Source organism: Atta colombica, unplaced genomic scaffold (assembly GCF_001594045.1).
Source record: "Atta colombica isolate Treedump-2 unplaced genomic scaffold, Acol1.0 scaffold250, whole genome shotgun sequence".
Lineage (NCBI taxonomy): Eukaryota > Metazoa > Arthropoda > Insecta > Hymenoptera > Formicidae > Atta > Atta colombica.
Genome location: NW_017259349.1, coordinates 241,319 through 262,931, shown reverse-complemented (window position 1 = coordinate 262,931; position 21,613 = coordinate 241,319). Strand labels below are relative to the sequence as shown.

The window sequence follows — 21,613 nt, the reverse complement described above, 5'->3', positions numbered from 1 at the left end:
ATATATATATAAAATTATTTTTATAATTATTTTCTCTAAGGCGTATTTCTACGTCATCATTAAAAGAGATATTTAATTGTTCATGAAATACCTATAAGCTTATTAACTTAGTATATGCTAAATTATTGTAGTTAACATGGTTCAAAAATGGTCAGAGAATTCGAGATTCTCAACGACTAGAAACGAGCTACTCGAATCAGCAGGCTACTTTACGAATTCGAGTCGCTTTGCCAGAAGACAGTGGTCATTATACATTATTGTCTGAGAATCCTCAAGGTTGTACCGTTAGCTCCGCTTATCTAGCAATTGAATCCAGTGATCAAGTAGATCAAGTTCTGTATCAAGCGCATCAAAAGGAATTTATCAAGACTCAACAAATAGATTCAATCAATGAATCTGTTGATTCTAGTAAGGTTCTGCCACCGAATTTCGTTCGTACCATCACAGATAAGGAAGCTACCGAAGGCAAAATGACGCGGTACGTTTTGATTTGTTTTATTTTTAGTATCTTTCCTTCTTTTCTTTCGTTCTTAAATATAATTTTCGATGAATAATGTTTATGATATTAACATGAGATATTAACAAACAACATATTTCAGATTCGACTGTCGCGTAACTGGCCGTCCATATCCTGAAGTCACTTGGTATATAAATGGCCAACAAGTCGCCAATGACATGACTCATAAAATCCTTGTAAATGAATCTGGTAACAATTCATTAATGATCACGAATGTGAATCGCGCTGACGCTGGCGTAGTAACGTGCATTGCGCGGAATAAAGCCGGCGAAACTTCTTGTCAATGCAATTTAAGCGTTATCGAAAAAGAACAGGTAGTTGCACCGAAATTTGTCGAACGTTTTGTTACAACGGGAGTAAAGGAAGGAGAGCCTGTGATCTTTATGGCACGTGCAGTCGGCACGCCTCTTCCACGAATCACATGGCAAAAAGTATAATAATTTATTCGACTTTTATTTGCTTATATAATCACAATTTCCCTAACACCAAAAATTTTTGCAGGATGGCGTACCGATAATGCCTAGTCCCGAAATACGTATATCGAGTGATGGTAACGGAGCTTCGACTTTAGACATCCCATGCGCCAAATTTTCAGATGCAGCCTGGTACCAGTGTACAGCGCAAAATATAGCCGGCTCCACCGCAACTCGAGCACGGCTCTTTGTAGAGACGCCAAAAGGAACGACCCCGGAACCAAGACGCCTGAATTTACCCCGACCAACGAAAGTCATCGAACCAGAGTGAGTTGATGACTTCTTAAGTGTTTATCAAATTAGCAAATTAACATTGATCTTTCCATGTTTTATTTTATATCGCCATTGAAGCGCAGATAAAACGTAGAGTCAGAACTTTATACTATTCATAAAATTGACTTTTATTTTTTTTAACAAAAAATCTATTGACTTTTAATGAGATAAACTCAATAATAAATATTTGTGAGATAAAAAAAACTGAACAATAAATATTTACAGACCAGCGCCTGGCCCCGAAGTGATTTACCTGAGACATGTGGAACGCGCGAAACCTTTTTTGCCGCCTTCTGAAGAAGACAAAATTTATCCCCCGCCACGTTTCATTATACCATTAAAAGATGTTCATCAAATCGAAGGTGGACGAATTCACTTCGAGGCCAGAATCGAACCGGTGGGCGACCCCACTATGAGGGTGGAGTGGTATGTCAACGGCAAAACACTCGACGCAAGTGAGTAAAAAACTTTTACATCTAATTTTTTTATTCAACAAAGTATTATCGAGTCAACCGATTTATATTGGCGCATATATCTTTCATAGGTTCCCGGGCGACTTCCGTCTTTCGCTTCGGTTTTATTTCACTCGATCTCATTAGCATCGTTCTTCAAGATAGCGGCGAGTATTTGTGCCGCGTTGTAAGCTCGACCGGAATTGCCGATTCTCGAGCCACCCTCAGTGTAACCCGTGAGTAAAGAATATTTTATAGATTTCTCTTGCGATAAATTATTACCTTTGCTCAATATAACTATATTCTATATAATTATAAATTATTTCTTTTTTTCAGCACGTGCCACGATTGAACAAGCAAGCCAACACCCCGATAGCCTTCAATATATTCAGCAGCTCGAGGATTATAGCAAGTATCAAAGACAGGAGAGCGTGGAGGAGACCTCTTCACAGCGACCAGTTTTCATCCGCCCGCTCCAGGATCTTGGTGAGCTACAGGAAGGTCGTAACGCCCATTTCGAGGCGCAATTGACACCTGTTAGCGATCCTACCATGAAAGTGGAGTGGTACAAGGATGGAAAACCAATCACAGCGAGTAAGTATTAATATATTTAAAAAAAAAACGATTTTAATAGTTAAAAAAAAATATTATGAAAAAACTATTAATATTAACTATTTATTAGGCTCAAGAATTACTAGCATCTTCAACTTCGGATACGTCTCACTCAATATAATGCACCTACGGGCTGAAGATGCAGGTTCTTATACTGTCAGAGCTGTGAACCGCTTAGGAGAGGCCATCAGTTCCGCGACTCTTCGTGTCTTTGGTGAGTCTTAGTTTTGTTACGGATAATTATTCTCAAACGATTTTCAAATAATTTTTTTTTCAATATTCTCGAATATTGATGTCTTAATTATTGTGTAGCGCGAACAAGCGTAACAACAGACTTGGGTATTCCCGAACAACTGAGATACATAGAGGCTGCCGAGGAATTGGAAGCATATCAACAGGCGATGCACCAAAAGTATGTGCAGGAGCAGCCTGAACCGAGTAGCCCACCGGAATTTAAATCGCCTATTAAGGATCAAAGCAGCATACGAGAAGGCGGATTCGCTCATTTTGAAGCCCGTCTCGAACCAATCAATGATGCCGATCTCCGTGTTGAGTGGCTGAAAGATGGACGACCTGTAGAAGCTAGTGAGTAATATATAATTCTTTTCACCGAAACGTATATCATATATTTGTATTCACGGAATATTTTCGGGATTAGGTTCTCGGATTACAACTTTTTTCAATTTCGGTTATGTGGCATTGACCATTAAATACGTAACGATACACGATGTTGGCGTGTATACTTGTCGAGCCTACAACAGAGCCGGTGAGGCTCACACTATCGCTCAATTAAGTGTGATCAGCAAAAATGATGTTATTTATGACAGCCAACATCCTACTGGTCTCCAAAAAATTCAGTCTCTCGAAGATTCGAGTAGATATTCGCGACAGATTCAAGAAGAAACGCAGATTACGCAAGCACCACGATTTTTGGGTAATCTTAAAGGTACCAATAAGATCGTAGAAGGTCAACGGGCGCATTTTGAGGCACGTGTTGAACCTCAAAGTGATCTAAGTATGAAGATCGAATGGTACCACAACGGCAAACCTATTACTGCCGCTAATAGAATTCAAACATATCACGATTTCGGATATGTTTCCATTGATATTCTTCAAGTTCGTCCTGAAGATGCTGGTACATACACCGTTGTAGCTAAAAATTCTCGTGGAGAAGCTCGTTTATCTGCCACCATGACCATAGAAAGTAAGATTTTACTATTTTATTTATGCAGTATTGAAGCAATTTGCAGAGAACTAAACAAAGAACTAAACAATTATTGAGCTTTGTTGATTCTTCGTTTTAGCGCGTTCCAGCATAGATACCAGCAGTATGCATCGTGGAACTTATGAAAAAACTCAACGTTTAGAAGAATCCAAATTTATTGAGCCGCAGTATCATATCGAAGAGATCTCTAAATCAAAACCAATTTTTATTCAGCCGTTGAGTGATCCTAAGCCAGTTAGCGAGGGCAAAAATATTCACTTGGAGTGTCGTTTGGAACCGATGGGTGATCCTACAATGAGAGTTGAATGGTTTCAAAACGGACGTCCGGTCACAGTCGGTTCTAGATTCAGAACTTATTACGATTTCGGATTTGTCGCACTCGATATAGTACACACTACCGTTTACGATTCTGGCGAATATACAGTCAGAGCTACTAATCATCTGGGTACCGCGCATACTTCTGCTTGCGTCAGAATTATCGGAAGATCTGACATCGTCACTGAAACACAAAATGAACAATCACTTGAGCAGATACAGATGTTGGAAGATGCATCAAGGTTTGCTTTTATTTATCGCCTTGTAATTCATATATCTTTCCATGATTATTTGTCTTATTTATTATTTCATTTGTGTATAGATATCGCAAAACTCAACACGAAGATGTCACGGTGATGCAAGCACCTCAGTTCACTCGACCTTTGCACAATATTGAAACGGTAGAATTGACCAATGTCCATCTCGAATGTCGCCTTCAACCAATTGGTGATGTTACTATGAAAGTCGATTGGTTCGTTAATGGTCGACCGGTCAAAACTGGTCACCGATTCAGACCATCTTACGAATTTGATTATGTGGCTCTAGATATTCTCGGCGTTTATCCTGAAGATTCTGGTGTATATACCTGTCAAGCTAGAAATCAGCTCGGTGAAGCAATTACTTCATGTTCTGTAAGAGTGCACGCCAAGAAAGATTTACTTCTAGAGTCTCAACATCCCGAAGGATTGGAAAGAATACAGTACTTGGAGGATGCGTCAAAATACAAAAGGCATGAATTAGTGGATGAAGTCGTCACTGTAAAGCCGAAATTTATTACAAAACCAAAAAACCAAGAAAATCTTCGAGAAGGACAACATGCACATTTCGAGTGCAAATTAGAGCCGGTAACGGATCCGAATTTAAAAGTCGAGTGGTTTAAAAATGGTCATCCAGTAACGATAGGTAATTTATTATTTCTTCTGTAATAGTAACATACGCGAATGAATCATATATTATCTAACTACATTTTTCTTTTCTCTAATGTTCAGTTCGCATCTATAAAATTATATTTAATCTTATACAAATCAATTTGCAGGACATCGCTTTCGTCCAATTCATGATTTTGGTTACGTTGCATTGGACGTAATTGATTTGATTGCCGAAGATTCAGGAACATACACTTGTCGTGCTGTTAATCTGGTAGGAAATGACGAAGTACTCTGTACTTTAACGTGTCGCTCGAGTGCACAAATATTAACGGACACGCAAAATGAGCTTGGACTTGAACAGATTCACTATCTTGAGGATAAATCCAAATATCAAAGACAAGAAGTTATTGAAGAAACTACCACTCAGGCGCCTATTTTCACAACTTCATTAAATAATGTCGAGATAAAAGAGGGCCAGCGAGCACATTTTGAATGTAGATTAATTCCAGTATCCGATGCAACAATGAAAATCGAATGGTTCCATAATAATAAACCAGTGAAAGCAGGCTCGAGATTCATTGAAACAAACAATTTTGGTTTTGTTGCTCTTGATATTATGTACGCGTACCCCGAAGATTCTGGGACATATACTTGCAGAGCTAAAAATATTATTGGTGAAGCTATCACTTCTGCAACCGCTATCGTTCACTGTAAGATTCGTCATTTAAAAGTTTATTCAATAATTTCTTCTAGTATCAATAGCATTAATTTTACTATTTTTTATCCATAGCTAAAAAGTCAATCTACACAGAGACTCAGAGCGAAGAAACTCTTCAACGTCTTCGCTCATTGGAGGACACGTCTCGTTATCAACGTAAAGCTACAATCGAGGAAATTATTACGCAAGCTCCTGTATTTACGATGCCGATAAAAGATCTTCGTGTTGCTGAGAATCAAGCAGCGCACTTCGAAGCACGTGTTATTCCAGTTGGAGATTCTAAACTCAGAGTAGAATGGTTACGTAATGGAGTTCCTATTTCAGCCTGTAAGCCTATATATTTTGTGAATTTATAATTTATATAACATGAAAGTATATCAGAATTATTTTTAAAATATTTTTTTAACAATTTTTAACTTTTCAAAAGCAAATCGAGTAACGACCATGCACGATTTTGGATATGTCGCTTTAAATATGAAATACGTCAATCCCGAAGATTCAGGCACTTATACGTGTCGTGCTACAAACGAACTTGGAGAAGCAGTTACTTCAGCAACATTGTTCGTTCAATGTAAGTATATCATGTTAATTTAATGCACAACTCAGGTATGTATTTACGTTTCACAATCTACTAATTTTAACTAATTTTAAGATAATCGATAATACTTATTTTTTATAAATTTGATAGATTATCCCGATATTAATTAACATTATTAACATTTACTTTAATTATACTTTTAATCTTATATCGTTAATCTGAAATGATGTTTGAAATTTTATACCGATTTGCCACATAACTGTCAATATGACATTTAAAAAAAATTTTATTCTTACTTTATTGATTTGATTATTAAACTTATTTGTTACTATCTACAAATAAGTATTGCGTATTTACTCGATATACTATGAGTCTACTGAAAACTTTAGTTGTTTCATGGAATACATTCAATGTATGATTTCTTTGGACGATTCGTACAATGCGCTATGTTAAAAATTCTTACAAAATGCAGCCAAGGCAGCGTTGCAGTTCGAATCACAACATGAGGGCGCTTTATCGAAACTTCAAGCTCTAGAGGATACTACAAAATATCAACGTCGCGAGGAGGAGGAGTTTGTGGTAAAAGATAAGCCATCCTTTACGGTACAACTGAACGGACCTACCAGTTTAGTCGAAGGACAAAGCGCACATTATGAGTGTCGCATAGAACCTTATCCTGATCCTAACATGAAAGTGGAATGGTTTCACAATGGCAAACCATTATCCACTGGTCACAGATACAGAACTACTTGTGATTTTGGATTCGCATCGTTGGATGTATTGACCGTATATGCCGAAGATTCGGGCACTTATGCTTGTCAAGCCACTAATAAATTGGGATCAGCGAAGAGCTCGATTAATCTTGATGTGAAGTGTGAGTAATACATGAGAACATTTGCATGATAACATAGGATTAATCGATTTCGTTGTGTATATAGCATATGTGCAGCATTTTTTTTAATTGTTAACTTTAATTTACACATTATATTTTATTCTTCTTTATCTTCTATGACAATTTAAGTTTTCTCTTCTTTATATTTCTTTGCATTAATTTAAATACAAATCTCTTTCTAGCTCGAGCATCAATTATTCATGACACGCAACACGAGAACGCATTGAAAAAAATACAATATCTTGAAGATGATTCAAGATACAAACGAGTGATCGAAGAAGATACGATCATCGCTGAGAAGCCCACTTTCGGACGACCATTGAAAAATATTGAGCATCTTCCAGAAGGCAAAAACGCTCATCTCGAAGCTACACTAACTCCTGTGAATGATCCGACAATGGTTGTCGAATGGTTTAGAAATGGACGTCCCATTCCTCAAGGACATAAATTTAAAACAACCTACGATTTTGGATTCGTCGCTCTCGATATTCTCTATGCTTATCCTGAAGATTCTGGTACCTATATGTGCAAAGCAAGAAATGCTGTAGGCGAAGCGATCACTACTTGTGTGATTAGCGTGGATTGTAAGTAATATTTTATATTTACACTATAATATATTCTCATAAACTATATTTAGTATGATCACCGTATATTCATTAAATAATGTCCTTTTTTCGTGGATTTTCAAAACAAACGAAAGAATACGAGATAAAGCGAGATAATTTTTCATATGTTTACTTTGCAAATTTACAAGTGCGAATGAAATTTTATATAACTTATTTTTTTACAATGGTTTTAATTATTAAAAATTATTAAAAATATGAATATATGATTTACTAATTATTTTAATTTAAATAGCAAAACAAGGCTTATGTCTCGATACGTTGGATGCACAACGTTTACAAAAAATTCGAGAGCTGGAAACTGTCGAAGTTAAAGAAGAAATCGAAAAAGAGGTTATTCATCAGAAACCTGTATTTTTGACACCGTTGAATAATCTGGATCATCTCAAGGAAGGCGAACACGCTCATTTAGAATGTCGTGTGGAGCCGATTAACGATCCGAATTTAAAAATCGAATGGTATACTCAATATTCAATACATATCACACACACACACACACAAAATGATATAATGATAATACAATGCTGAATAAGTCCTTGATTGAATTCTCTTTAATTTCATAGGTTTGTTAATGGAGTTGCGATTAAAACTGGTCATCGCTTCCGTACAACACATGATTTTGGTTATGTCGCTCTTGATATTCTTTATACCTATCCTGAAGATTCCGGTACTTACATGTGTAAAGCAACCAACCTAGTTGGCGAAGCCGTTAATACTTGCACTATCAAAGTCAGTTGTAAGTATCTACAATATCATGTTACTTAAATTGATACATTCTACTTGATATATTCTTACATGTTGGTTTTATGCTAATTGTTCTATATCAGCAAAAAATACACTCTATCCGAAGTCTAATTTTTCACTGATGAAGAACTCGACACAACATTCATATAAACAGCGATATAATTTATGAATAAAAAAAGACTATTTAAATAGTGCAATACCTTTATAAAGAAGATTTTCTTTGAAATCTATAAATTCTTGCAAACTCAAACAAGTTGTGTCTTGCAAACGACATAAAAATATTATACTTTAAAAAATCATTAACCATATTATATGATATTTCAAGAAACGTCAAATCGATAACTCTTTGGATCAAGATTGATCGTAAAATCAGATTTATTTTATTTAAAAAGTAAGCACAAGAACAAAATACATAATTATAATCTCTTTTTTTATCATAGCACGACGGAGTATTCTTTTGGATACCCAACATCCGGATGGTTTAGAGAAGATTCGAGAATTAGAGTCTCAGGGTCATCCTGCACGATTAGAAATTGAGGAACCGCCAGCAACACCACCGAGATTTGTCTCTGAGCTTAGGGTAAATAATAATAACAGTATGAATAATAATGAGAATGATAAAAAAGCAACTTATATAAATTATTGATGCCTATTATTGTGGCAAATATATAAAGCTCAATAAATGAAGTGAAGGAAGTGAATACGAAAAACTTTTTTAGGGTACCACTGAAGTATATGAGGGGCAAACAGCTCACTTCGAGTGTCAAGTAGAGCCTCTGCATGACGCAAATCTAAGAATCGAATTCTTTCACAATGGTAAACCATTACCATCGGCAGCGCGTTTCCATGTAACTTTCGATTTTGGATATGTAGCTTTGGACATTGGTCATGCCGTACCCGAAGATGCAGGAAAATATTCCGTACGAGCGATTAACGCATTAGGACAATGTGTATCATCAATCGAGCTTAAAGTAATCCCAAGAGATAACATTATTTTGGATTCTCAACGGCCGGAAGGAATGGATAAAATCAGGGAGCTCGAAGCGCAACAACCATGGAAGAGACCGGAGGTTCCAGAGCCTCAAACTCGACAGCGACCAGTCTTCACGCAACCACTGCAAAATATCGATAATATTACTGAAGGTCACACTGCGCATTTCGAATGCAGACTCATACCAGTAGGTGATCCTATGCTCAAAGTGGAATGGTTTAGAAACGAAGTGCCTCTTGAGACAAGTAAGAATTCCTAGATACAAAAGTTGAATATTAAAACGCAAAATATTAGTATAATTCTATAATACTGCGACAATATAATTCTCGCATGAAATAAATTTTTACTGTAATTTTTTTAGGTTCGCGAATCACAAAAGTGCATGACTTTGGATATGTATCTCTGGATATTGCTCATGTACGTGATAAAGATGAAGGAGTTTATATGTGCCGCGCATCTAATCCGTTGGGCGAAGCAGTTACCACAGCTTCAATGAAGATCAAAAGTAAATGATTTTTTTATCTATTTAACTAAAGCTATCAAAATTGATTTTTTAACGAGTAATCTTTAGTACGATTAATTATTTAATCTATTTAATAAATTTCTCATATTATTATATAACACATATAGCTAAGGCGAGCATACAGTTAGATACTCAGCACCCAGAGGCACAACGTAGAATCGCTCAGTTGGAAGCCAAGGAAGCCGGACGACCCGAGGAACCGGAAAAAGTGTTTGATAAACCGATTTTCACGCAGTTATTAACTGGACCAACGGAACTTTGGGAGGGACAAATGGCTAGATACGAATGCAGAGTCGTTCCTGTCGGCGACGCGAGTTTAAGATTCGAATGGTATATGAACGGAATTGAATTAAAAATGGGTAAGATATAAATTCTTTAACATTAAATTACTATTATAATATCGCAGGTATGTAAAATTAACAAAATCATTGTGCATCGATATTTAGGGTCACGTTTTCACGTAAATCATGATTTCGGGTACGTAACATTGGACATTCTAAAAGTTATCCCTGAAGACTCTGGAGTCTATACTTGCAAAGCGATTAATAATGCAGGAGAGGCAATATCATCGATCTCTTTGAAAGTAAAAGCGCGTTCAGCCATCGATTCCGAGAGCATACAAACGGATGCGTGGCAGAAGATTCAATTGAAAGAAGCAGAAATGAATAAAGTGCCAGAAATGCTTGTCGATACAACTCCACAGCAGGCACCAGTTTTCACCAAACATCTCGAAAGTTTCGATAAATTGATGGAGGGTCAACATGTCTATTTAGAAGCTCAGGTGGAACCGCGGGCGGATCCTAATTTGAGAGTGGAATGGTTTAAGAACGGTATAATTCTCCAAACTGGAACGAGGCTTCGTAGTACGTTTGATTTCGGTCTAGTAACACTATCGATCAACGGACTAAGACCAGATGATTCCGCAATTTATACATGCAAAGCAACTAATCTTTTGGGAGAAGCAGTGTCAACTTGTAGTTTGAAAATTGCCGATCGTCATTGGTTATTGGGAGATACTTTGCATCCTGATGCTCTATCGAAAATCGATGCTTTGGAACAGCCTCAGAGAATCTCTACTGATCAACCGGAACCTATTTACGAAGAACCAGTTTTTATCACTCATTTAAATAATGTAGAATGCATCGAAGGTGATAACGCTCACTTCGAATGCAATGTAGAACCGTCGAAAGATCCAACTATGAAGATTGAATGGTTTTTGAACAATAAATCTTTGCCGACTGGTGCGAGATTTAAAAGCACTTATGATTTTGGTTATGTAGCTATAGACTTAACTCACGCTTACGAAGAAGATTCTGGAGTTATTACTGTTAAAGCTACAAATTCAAAAGGAAGTGCACAGACATCTGGTACTTTAAAATGTACTAGCAAGCAAAATATTTATCTTCAAACGCAACATCCACAAGGAGAAGTCGGACTTGAGAAAGTAAAAGAAGCCGAAGATGCTTATCTATCAAAATATAAAAGACCAGAAGAAATTCCTGAATATGAATATCCTAAACCGATCTGGACGGTGCCTCTCGGACCTGAATTTAAATTGGGAGAAGCTGAACCATTACATCTAGAGGGACAAGTTGAGCCAAAGGATGATCCTAATTTAAAGATTGAGTGGTACTTTAATGGAAAACCTTTAGAACATGGTTCACGCTTTAAAATGACTAGCGATTTTGGATTTGTCACTTTGGACTTAACGGACGTTTATGAGCGTGATTCTGGTATTTACACTTGTAAGGCCTATAACAAAGCAGGCGAAGCTTTCACTTCAACGACGGTTTATTGTTCTACGAAAGAAAATATCATTGAAAGGTCGCAGCATCCCAAAGGCAAAGAAGGTCTTGAAGCAATTCAAGATCTGGAGGAATCTTTGAAACGGCAAGAAGGAGCTCCTCTAGGAGAAGAAGAAGGTCAACCACCAATGTTTACATCGCAATTCGAGAATTTGACTAATCTCTCGGAAGGAGAGATCGCTCACTTTGAAGCATCTCTGATCCCTACTGGTGATCAAACTATGGTAGTTGAATGGTTTTACAATGGCAAATCTTTAGAAGCTAGTCATCGCACGAGAACCGTTTACGCTTTCGGCATGGTTGTTCTGGAAGTTCTCGGTACTAAAATAGAAGATTCAGGTACTTATTCTTGTAGAGCTACTAACAAATGGGGTAAAGCAGAAATTAGCGTGCAATTAGAATGCATTGACAAGTCCAAGGGACAAAAACCTAAATTTACAACGCAAATTCAATCTTTGGAAGGTTTAAAGGATGGCCAATCAGCTCACTTTGAGTGTACTCTAATCCCAGTAGGTGATCCTCATATGAAAGTCGAATGGTTCCATAATGGAAAACCTCTACGGCATTCGTCACGTTTCAAGATGGTCTCTGATTTCGGCTTTGTAGTAATGGATATCGCCGGTGTGATGTCTCACGACAGCGGAGAATACGTTTGCAAAGCTAACAATAAATACGGCGAAGATTATACAAAAGCTACGATCAAGTGCTTTGGCAAGAGCGGAGTTTACTTAGATTCTCTACAGCCGGATTCGCTTGCTAGAATTCGAGAACTCGAAAGTTATACGGGAGAACAAACAACTACATCTACGACTCCTATCGCTGAACCACCGAAATTTATTACGCAGATCGCGAACATAACAAAACTGGTAGAAGGGCAGTCCGCACACTTCGAGGCTAGGCTGACCCCAGTGAACGATCCCGATTTGAAAGTCGAGTGGTATTACAATGGCAAGAAACTTCCTCACGGTCATCGATATCGCACTTTCCATGACTTTGGTATCGTTATCCTAGATATACTCTATTGTTACGAAGAGAATTCTGGAGTTTATGAATGCAGGGCTATCAATAAATATGGTGAAGATTCTACGAGAGCAACGCTCAAATGCTTCTCTAAAGCTAATCTTGTTTTGGAATCGCAACTTCCAAAGGGCATGGAAGGCGGCTTAGAAAAAATACAAAATCTCGAAGACTCAATGATACGTACGAAAGATGAAAAAATTGTAGAAGAACGAGGCAAAGCTCCTATGTTTACTGTACCTTTGAGTAATGTCGATGGTCTACGAGAGGGAGAAAGTGCGCATTTCGAGGCTCGAGTAATTCCTACGGACGACCCAAAATTAAAGGTAAATTAAATTTCATTTAATTTTAGTATAATTTATAATAATTATTTTGTATAGCATACGCATATAAATACTCATATATATATATATATATATATACATTTTATTGGATATTATATTGTTCTTTTTGATATAGGTCGAATGGTTTTGGAATGGTAAACCATTGCGAACAGGATCTCGCTTCCGCACTTTTTGCGATTTTGGTTTCGTCATTTTGGAAATTTCTCCTATCTACCCTGAAGATTCTGGCGAATATAGTTGTAGAGCAACAAATGACTACGGTGAGGCCGTGACAACGTGCACAATGAAATGTACGGGCAAACGCAGTATTATTTTGGAATCTCAGTTACCCAAAGGTATGGAGAGTACAATTGATAAGATTGCTGAGTTGGAAGGTCTTGGAGCTGTTTCGGGTCAGATCAGTCCCGAGGACGATACTGGTAGACCGCCAGAATTTATCACGACTCCTTCTGACTTAACTTTGACTGAAAATTCTCTTGCTCATTTCGAATGCCGATTACAACCAATTAACGATTCTAGTATGAGAGTCGAATGGTTCCACAACGGTAAACCTCTTCTCGCTGGTAGTAGAGTCAAAACGATTCATGACTTTGGTTTCGTCATTCTAGAAGTTGCAAATTGCTATCAACGCGATTCCGGCTTATATACTTGTAAAGCCACCAATCGTCATGGTGAAGCCACAGTATCATGCAAGCTTCAAGTTCGCGGACGTCAAGGTATCATTCTGGAGCCTCAATTACCGAATAATTTTAAAACTGGTACAGAAAGCATTCAAAAATTGGAAGAGTCCCTATATAAGAAGGATGAGATTTTGGCGGAAGAAGAAATGCCGAATCCGCCAAAATTTATTGTCGAACTTAAAGATATTGAAGTTGAAGAAGCTGGACCGAGTCACTTCGATTGTAGAGTCGAGCCTGTGGGTGATCCTACTATGCGTATTGATTGGTTCCACAACGGACGGCCCTTCGCGACAGGTTCTCGTGTCCATCAAATTAATGATTTTGGATTTATATCATTGGATATGTCGTATACATATGCACGAGATAGCGGCGAATATGTCTGCAGAGCTACCAACAAATGGGGTTCTGCTACTACCAAGGCTGCCATTACTTGTAAATGTAAGTTGCATATTTCGATCTTAAAAATGTAGATATATCTTAATTATTATAGTATAAAACAGAAATAATTTCTTATTTCATTCTCTTTTATAGCCAAGAAAACAATAGATTTTGATTCTCAATTACCAATGGGAATGAGTGGTGAAAAGTTAAAAGAATTGGAACGAGGACCGGTCTCTCAAGCTCCTGCGGAAGAAGCACCTCAACAACCGCCTCATTTCATCACGCAAATCCAATCAACAACTGTCGACGAGGGTGAACCAGTCAGATTCGAATGCCGTGTAGAACCCAAAGAGGACTCGAATCTACACATCGAATGGTATAGAAATGGCAAATTGATACCTGCTGGGCACAGATATAGAACGGTTTACGATATGGGATTTGTATCTATGGATATCTTATATGTTTATCCTGAGGATTCTGGTGAATATGTTTGCAAAGCCATCAATAATCTTGGAGAAGATACCACTCGAGCTGCTGTATCTTGCAAGAGTATGTTATATTTTAATCTTTTATTAGTTTTCATTGTTCAAGCTAAATCAGTTATATCAAAGAGGACTTATCAAATAAATTTTTTTTTCACAGAATTACCAAGCATTATTCTACAAAATCAAGTACCAAAAGGTATGAAAAAATCGGAAGCCTTGATGCAGATGGAAGCGACAATTAAAAAATATACTTCGGAAATACATTTAACCGAAGACGATCTATATGATGCGGATAAAAAACAGCCGCCTCGTTTCGTCACGCAAATTCAAGATCAGACCGATCTTGTTGAAATGAATAGTACCAAATTTGAATGCCAATTGGCACCTGTGGGTGATCCAAATATGAAAGTCGAATGGTTCTTTAACGGGAAACCATTACCTCATAAGAATCGATTTACGCCTATTTATGATTTTGGCTATGTAGCAATGAATTTTGGTTGGGTTTATCCAGAAGACAGTGGCGAGTATTTATGCAGAGCTACGAACCTTTATGGAATGGACGAGACCAGAGCTATAATCAAAACTGCGGGAAAACCAGGAATTATCTATGAGTCTCAACTTCCAAAAGGCATGAAAAGCATCGAGAAAATCAGAGAAATGGAAGCGGCATGGCAAATGTAAGATATTATTTTACACTTCATTTATTGTGTATAAGAAAAATAATTTCTTTGACTGATAAAATTATTAAAACATAAAATTTATTTTATACATATCTTAAGATATTGTTTCCAAGAAAAAAGACTTTTCAAAAGAAAAAAAATTGTTTTCTTCAAGTATTTATTTGTCCATATGACGAAAAATCATCAATATAAAATGATAATATGTATTATTTAAAATATCAAACCTTAGAGTACCCGAAGAAGAAAGTGAACAAGAAAAAATACGCTCGGCGCCTATTTTCGTGAGCAAACCGGAACCGGTAATTGTCGAAGAAGGTGACTGGTCTAGATTCTGTTGTCGAGTCACTGGTTATCCAAGACCTCGAGTTATGTGGATAATCAATGGACATACGGTAGTCAATGTAAGTTTCAAAATATCACTTGCAATACATTAAATGATGCTTCTGGCCAAAATATATTCATCATAATGTAATTATATTAAATTTGTCCCCTTTTTCACGCAGGGATCCCGCTATAAATTAACGTACGATGGCATGTATCATCTAGATATACCAAAGACGAGACAGTATGATCACGGAAAAATTGAAGTGATTGCAAGAAGCTCCGTTGGCGAAGCATGTACAGAAACAACTCTAACGGTGAAGCAACGAAGCGACGATTACCGCGGTGTATTGAAAAATTCACCAAGGCGTAAGTTTTCGCTCCTATCATATAAATATATGGCCATGACTTCTTCGTGTCTTACAATGAAATAAAGTATATTTTTATAGAACAATGAGATTGTATAAGCAAAAGAAATATAAAAATTGAATATAAAAATTGTAAATTTAATTAATTAATTATTAACTTTCTATAACTTTCTTGAAAAGTACGAAGAATTTATGCGCAGTAACAATTTGAATGGATTACAATAATACAGATATATCACACGTGAAAATGAAAAGAAAAAACGGTTGTAAATCTCCAATAACGATTCGCGAAAGGCGAGCGTAGATTGGAAATATCGAGCAACCGAAACGCAGTACATTTTCTATATATCGATACGACACATGCATTCGAATACAGAGAACACTCTAAACTATTCGAACATAAATGATTCCTTTTTTCCTACTTTCCACATTTGGCAATCCAAAGCCACAAAAACCATCTCAAATCCGACAGCTTCTTCTGCTTCTCCTTCTTCGTCATGGTTGGAAATATCAACGGGAATATTAGAGCAACTTAGGTCAAAGGTATCGTATCTCTCACTTCATTCAGGTATGAAAAATATAATCGTCGGAAAAACGTTAATATTGTCTTATATTTTATTAATGTTTTTTTTTTCTTATAAATACGATCATATATTGTTGCGCTGGAGAATACGAGGGGTTTATTGCTCATTAGTGTGTTTCATTCAATCTCAATTTATTTACTTCTTATGTTTATACTTAACCCTTAATCTGTATTTAAGATATTTGTTTAAGATAAATATACTGAGGAATCCGCTCCGATGACTTTAACCTTGACATATGTAGTCAAGATCATGATCCTAAAAGTGATCTCCAACAGGTTTTAGCCATCGTTATTCGTTATTCGTTAAAAAGTTTTTAACAGAAAAAGTTCCGCTATAAAACAAAAATTCTCTGCTTTAAAATAAATTTTCTACTTTAAAAACAAAAATTTTCTTTGAAAACATTATTTTCTTATATAAATTTTGTTTTTAAAATAGAAAATTTATGATTTTGTAAAGACGTTTTATTCAAAATAAAGCTCTATCTCATCTTCCTCCCTGCCTAAAGATGACTTTTGATGAAGGTGGACCTTACTTCGCGTAGAAAGTTGAACTTTCTCAGACAGGGAAGAAGAGATAAGGTGGACCATTTACTTTATTTAATATTTATTCTTATTCATTGTACTATAGGCACTCTATATTTTTTGTTCCCTTACTGTTATATAAAATAATTCATGTCCGGTATTGTTTGTAGAAAATGCAAATATCGAACAGATTCCGTATTTCTCATCAATATTGCGCAATCAATGTATAATTTGATCTTAATTACTATCATGTGTTTAATTTGCTGTTTTTCTTGCTTTTTTGTTTATCTTTTCCTTTTTTTTTCTTTTTGAATATGCGTTTTCTATTAGATGTGGGAAAAAGTTCGTTAGATGTAACGGAAAAAACGCCACAAACTTTTTCCCGCACCTAATATATTATCCATCCTTTAATGTCTCGTACGAAAAGTAGCAAGCGGTTGTATATTAACTTAATTAATTCGTCGAAAAAAAAAATGAAATTCGACGATTTGCGTAAAATTACTTAGTTAATCAAACGAAGGAATTTTGTGATTCAGAATATTATATATGTTCTCTTTAAATTGAAAAAAAACCTTCTTATAATACGAAGGAGAGCACGTACATAAGAAACAAATAATTTAATCTAACAATATTTTTGATAATATGTGAAAACAAAATAATTTCAGATATGTATTAACCATGCGAATTTTCCATACCCAGCTCGATTCCTATTATCTGTCATCTAAGTGTCGTCGATATGTGTTGTATCGTCGTTCACGTACTGTGTCTTAGGTATCGTGATTTTCGAGATTTTAGATATTTTTGTTTCTTGATTAAGAGAAACGCAATGTTGCTTTAGTGAGGTTTCTGAATCTGATCTTGTAATAAATTATAATGTAAATGATTCATTACATTTTCAAGGGAAAATGTATGCAAATGCTACATAATACCTCACTGAGAGGGACGCTGTATTCGCTAATTAAGAATCCAAAATTAAACCAATCCATGATACGTCCATATGCGTTCTTCTTTATGAGATGTACGAAATACGAGAGCACATAGATATCATGTATTGTTTCTTTCTCTAGCCTGGTACGATTATGGACTAACACAGTACCAGACCGAGCGGCAAAATACAGAATTGGAGCGTGTGTTCGACGAACGTCATCAAAGTGTTTCCCAAGGAATCGAGATTGCCACAGAGCATCTTGGCCCTAAAATTATTAAAGAACCAGACACTGAGTGGCAGAAATCCGTCAAGAGCAAGAAAAATGAAGATTATTATAATAAGTTGATGAATCTCGAAGAGGAACAAGTGCTTAAAGAGACCAGGTTAAGAGAAGCTTCACATCAATTTGCTATTCCTGGTGATAAAGTCGTTACACATTCCTTAGCAAAGGGAATGGCTCAAAAGTATGAAGAAAGTTTGTAAGTATATATTACAATAAATATTTAATAATATTGGCAATCTATATTCAAATATTTAGTGATAATATTTGATAATTTCTTATTATAGAGAAGAACAACCGCAACAAGAACTTGTACAAGCATCTCCGAAATATGTAAAAAAACCATTTGTTACCGAAGTGGATATAGATACAGAACGCGTTAAAGCCACGGGAAAATATCCTCCGGAACCATCTGAATCTACAGTTCATGGTCGCGAAGTTCATGTTGCAAAACAAAAACAAATACAAAAAGAAGTCAAAGGTGATGTAGAAATAACGAGAAAAATTACAGCAACGGAGACAACAGAAGTAGAACATAAAGCGAAAACACAAGAACGCGTGGTGCAAGGTCAAGTCAAACCTGCCAAACCTCCTATTTTTACAAAGAAGATTCAACCTTGTAGAGCATTTGAGCAAGAACAAGCGAAATTTGAAGTTGAATTTGATGGTGATCCACTACCAACTATCAAATGGTATCGCGAAGATTTTCCTATACAAAATTCAGCTGATCTTCAAATTTATACCTTCAGCACCAAATCGGTGTTAATTATCAGACAAGTTTTTATGGAAGATTCTGGTGTCTTTTCTGTTATCGCTGAGAATAGAGGAGGAAAAGCCAAATGTAGTGCCAATTTAGTCGTAGAGGAACGCAGAAGGCAGCCTGGACGAGGTGGCACGGTACCACCCAGTTTCTTATCCACAATCCAATCTGCTTCTGTTACTACCGGACAACTCGCTAGATTTGATGCCAAAATTACCGGCACTAAACCTTTGGATGTTTATTGGCTCAAGGTAAAATAAGTAAAATACATATAAAATGTATATGTGCTATAAACTTGCCGATTCGATTGATGATTTTATACATAGCGCATAGTGAACAGAAAATTTAAATTAATTTACGTTTGAATCTTTTTTATTATAGAACGGCAAAAAGATAATAGCGGACATCCGTTATAAAACTTTGGAAGAAGATAATATTTATACACTTCTGATTCTCGAGACAATATCAGAAGACATTGGCAAATATGAATGTGTTGCGATTAACAGTGCTGGAGAAGCACGTTGCGAAGCGGAATGTACTGTTCGCGGACCTCAATCTCCAACAAAGGTCACAAAACCTACAACACCAACAGTAGAAAAAGCGCCAACTGTTCTAGAGCCATTAAGAGATCAAATCATTAAGGAAGGAACTTCAGTCGCTTTCGCTTGTAGAATCGCAGGAAAGCCTATTCCCACTATACAGTGGAAAAAAGCTGATAAAGTATGTATAATGAAATAATAGCTACAATAAAATAACTGTGACATAATGAATTTTTAAAATAATTTTATTCGCGAATGCTTACATTATTTGTGTAGGTAATCAAACCGTCGAAGTATTTTCAAATGCAAAAAGAAGGCGATTTCTGTACTTTGAGGATTTCTGAAGCCTTTCCCGAAGATGAAGGTGTTTATAAATGTATTGCTAAAAACCCCGCTGGTGAGGTCACAACGTCTGCCAATCTCAGAGTTCTCGGTAAGACAAAAAAAAATTCAAATTCAATATTTTTAAAAATTTTTTATCAACGGCATAAAATATAATAAATATCAAAAAATAAAAAGTTCAAATTCGATCTTTTTAAATTTTTTATTAACGACATTGACGCATCATTTTCAATTAGCGCCCGATACAATTGATGTCCTGGCAAAATTGACTCCTTTGAAGGATCAAATAGTGATAGAGGGACAACCAGCTCAATTTAAAACTCAAGTGAGTCTGGCAAAGCCTAAGCCAACAATTCAGTGGTATCGAGAGGGTGCCTTGATCCCACAATCACCAGATTTTCAGGTAAATATTTTGCCATTATTCTTCCATATCATCGAAGGAGATTTTATGTTTAGACATGATATTCAGGGAAGACATGGCACATATCATTTTCAGATGATTCATGAAGGGAACAATGCGGTGCTGTTGATAGCAACTACCTACGAGGAGGATACTGGTACTTTCACTTGCCGCGCTACAACTTCAGCCGGTACCGTAGAAACATCTGCCAAACTCATCGTCAAAAGTAAGAATTGAATAAAAGATATAGAATCGATTGCTAACATGACACACGATTGTTCTTATATTATACTCCAACAACTGCCGGAGATAAATACTCGAGACAGTAGCATGACAACAATCAATTAACAAATTAATAATATTAGCGAATTGTTTGTTAAATCTTGAAAAAGGTTATTCTAACTTTTTTAGTTTGTTGTACTTCTTGTTGTACATTGATTAAATCGGTAATAATCTCGTGGGAATTATAGATTAGTAGTTTTCAAGATGTCAAAAGAATTAGCTGCTTTTCAATGGCGCATGATACAGCAATAGATATAAAACGGATGTTGAATAAAATGATCATTGAATTTTTACAATATCAAAAATTTTTACAATATCGCAATTGATCATTGCTAATGTATACATTAATTTTCGTCTAATGTGTTTATTGCGACTAACGTCTTTGAGACGACATCGTCTCAAAGTCTTACAACGTCTCCGCGCAGCACGATTCGCCGTAAATATCCGCCCATATTTTTATTTTTGTGCTTTATTATTGCCTTCCTTAAAAAAACGTAACCTACCGACCTTGCTAGAGTTCTCAACTTCCATCTCAAACAGATCTCCTGTAATTAAAAATGACGTGCGCGTCCGGGGAGTTTGTGTACTAACTATCATATTTTGAGAATAGTTGAGCGAGTGAAACGAGGAATAATTAATAACAATAAATTATTATTAAGAAACTTGTTCAGATTATTGCATTATAAAACTACAAATTTCGCGCGCAAAAATTATCTTAAGAATTATATCACTTAAGTAAGAAAATCACGAAAGTAATGCTAAAATTAAAGTGCTGTAAAAGCAAAATTAAAATAAAAATCGAAATTGTTTGTAATGTAATCGATCAGGACAAGTGCGATCATTTTTTAAGATTAATACAATATAGATGATTGGTAGAATGAAATGTCGTTCCACTTGTATTGCCAATATTTTGATTTGCTTCTTAGGATAAAAATGATGTTCGCTTTTCACAAAGAATATTATAACTTTGTAAATAGAAAAATCAAAATTGGAAATTTTGCGCGACATTAATCAGTATGGATAAAAACAAAAGAAAAATAGCAATGCAACTGCGTTGAATATATGTAACTCGTTTACTCGTTCGCTGTATAATTTTGATGTTGATTATAAAAAGTATATCGTAAAAAAAAT

The 21,613-nt window shown here is 36.0% G+C and overlaps 1 protein-coding gene across 9 annotated transcripts in view; it reads left to right on the top strand.

Moving 5' to 3' along the window:
* The window catches only part of LOC108688942 (titin), an 85,086-nt gene that overhangs the window by 4,873 nt on the left and 58,600 nt on the right, over nucleotides 1–21,613 (top strand). For 7 of the 9 annotated variants that reach the window (XM_018195494.1, XM_018195499.1, XM_018195497.1 and 4 more), the window contains 34 exons: nucleotides 132–478; nucleotides 600–948; nucleotides 1,019–1,257; nucleotides 1,489–1,718; nucleotides 1,808–1,951; nucleotides 2,052–2,309; nucleotides 2,398–2,541; nucleotides 2,640–2,912; nucleotides 2,986–3,531; nucleotides 3,632–4,109; nucleotides 4,190–4,770; nucleotides 4,904–5,446; nucleotides 5,527–5,781; nucleotides 5,882–6,025; nucleotides 6,465–6,866; nucleotides 7,067–7,468; nucleotides 7,743–7,965; nucleotides 8,071–8,243; nucleotides 8,692–8,831; nucleotides 8,971–9,487; nucleotides 9,604–9,747; nucleotides 9,873–10,124; nucleotides 10,212–12,913; nucleotides 13,047–14,049; nucleotides 14,143–14,541; nucleotides 14,635–15,154; nucleotides 15,387–15,558; nucleotides 15,661–15,847; nucleotides 18,019–18,358; nucleotides 18,447–19,170; nucleotides 19,301–19,639; nucleotides 19,735–19,891; nucleotides 20,037–20,203; nucleotides 20,297–20,426. In XM_018195494.1, the coding sequence (XP_018050983.1) occupies nucleotides 132–478; nucleotides 600–948; nucleotides 1,019–1,257; nucleotides 1,489–1,718; nucleotides 1,808–1,951; nucleotides 2,052–2,309; nucleotides 2,398–2,541; nucleotides 2,640–2,912; nucleotides 2,986–3,531; nucleotides 3,632–4,109; nucleotides 4,190–4,770; nucleotides 4,904–5,446; nucleotides 5,527–5,781; nucleotides 5,882–6,025; nucleotides 6,465–6,866; nucleotides 7,067–7,468; nucleotides 7,743–7,965; nucleotides 8,071–8,243; nucleotides 8,692–8,831; nucleotides 8,971–9,487; nucleotides 9,604–9,747; nucleotides 9,873–10,124; nucleotides 10,212–12,913; nucleotides 13,047–14,049; nucleotides 14,143–14,541; nucleotides 14,635–15,154; nucleotides 15,387–15,558; nucleotides 15,661–15,847; nucleotides 18,019–18,358; nucleotides 18,447–19,170; nucleotides 19,301–19,639; nucleotides 19,735–19,891; nucleotides 20,037–20,203; nucleotides 20,297–20,426 (13,624 nt within the window). The remainder of the gene's footprint in view (nucleotides 1–131; nucleotides 479–599; nucleotides 949–1,018; nucleotides 1,258–1,488; nucleotides 1,719–1,807; nucleotides 1,952–2,051; nucleotides 2,310–2,397; nucleotides 2,542–2,639; nucleotides 2,913–2,985; nucleotides 3,532–3,631; nucleotides 4,110–4,189; nucleotides 4,771–4,903; nucleotides 5,447–5,526; nucleotides 5,782–5,881; nucleotides 6,026–6,464; nucleotides 6,867–7,066; nucleotides 7,469–7,742; nucleotides 7,966–8,070; nucleotides 8,244–8,691; nucleotides 8,832–8,970; nucleotides 9,488–9,603; nucleotides 9,748–9,872; nucleotides 10,125–10,211; nucleotides 12,914–13,046; nucleotides 14,050–14,142; nucleotides 14,542–14,634; nucleotides 15,155–15,386; nucleotides 15,559–15,660; nucleotides 15,848–18,018; nucleotides 18,359–18,446; nucleotides 19,171–19,300; nucleotides 19,640–19,734; nucleotides 19,892–20,036; nucleotides 20,204–20,296; nucleotides 20,427–21,613) is intronic. The other 2 variants (XM_018195498.1, XM_018195500.1) reach the window with 2 other exon arrangements.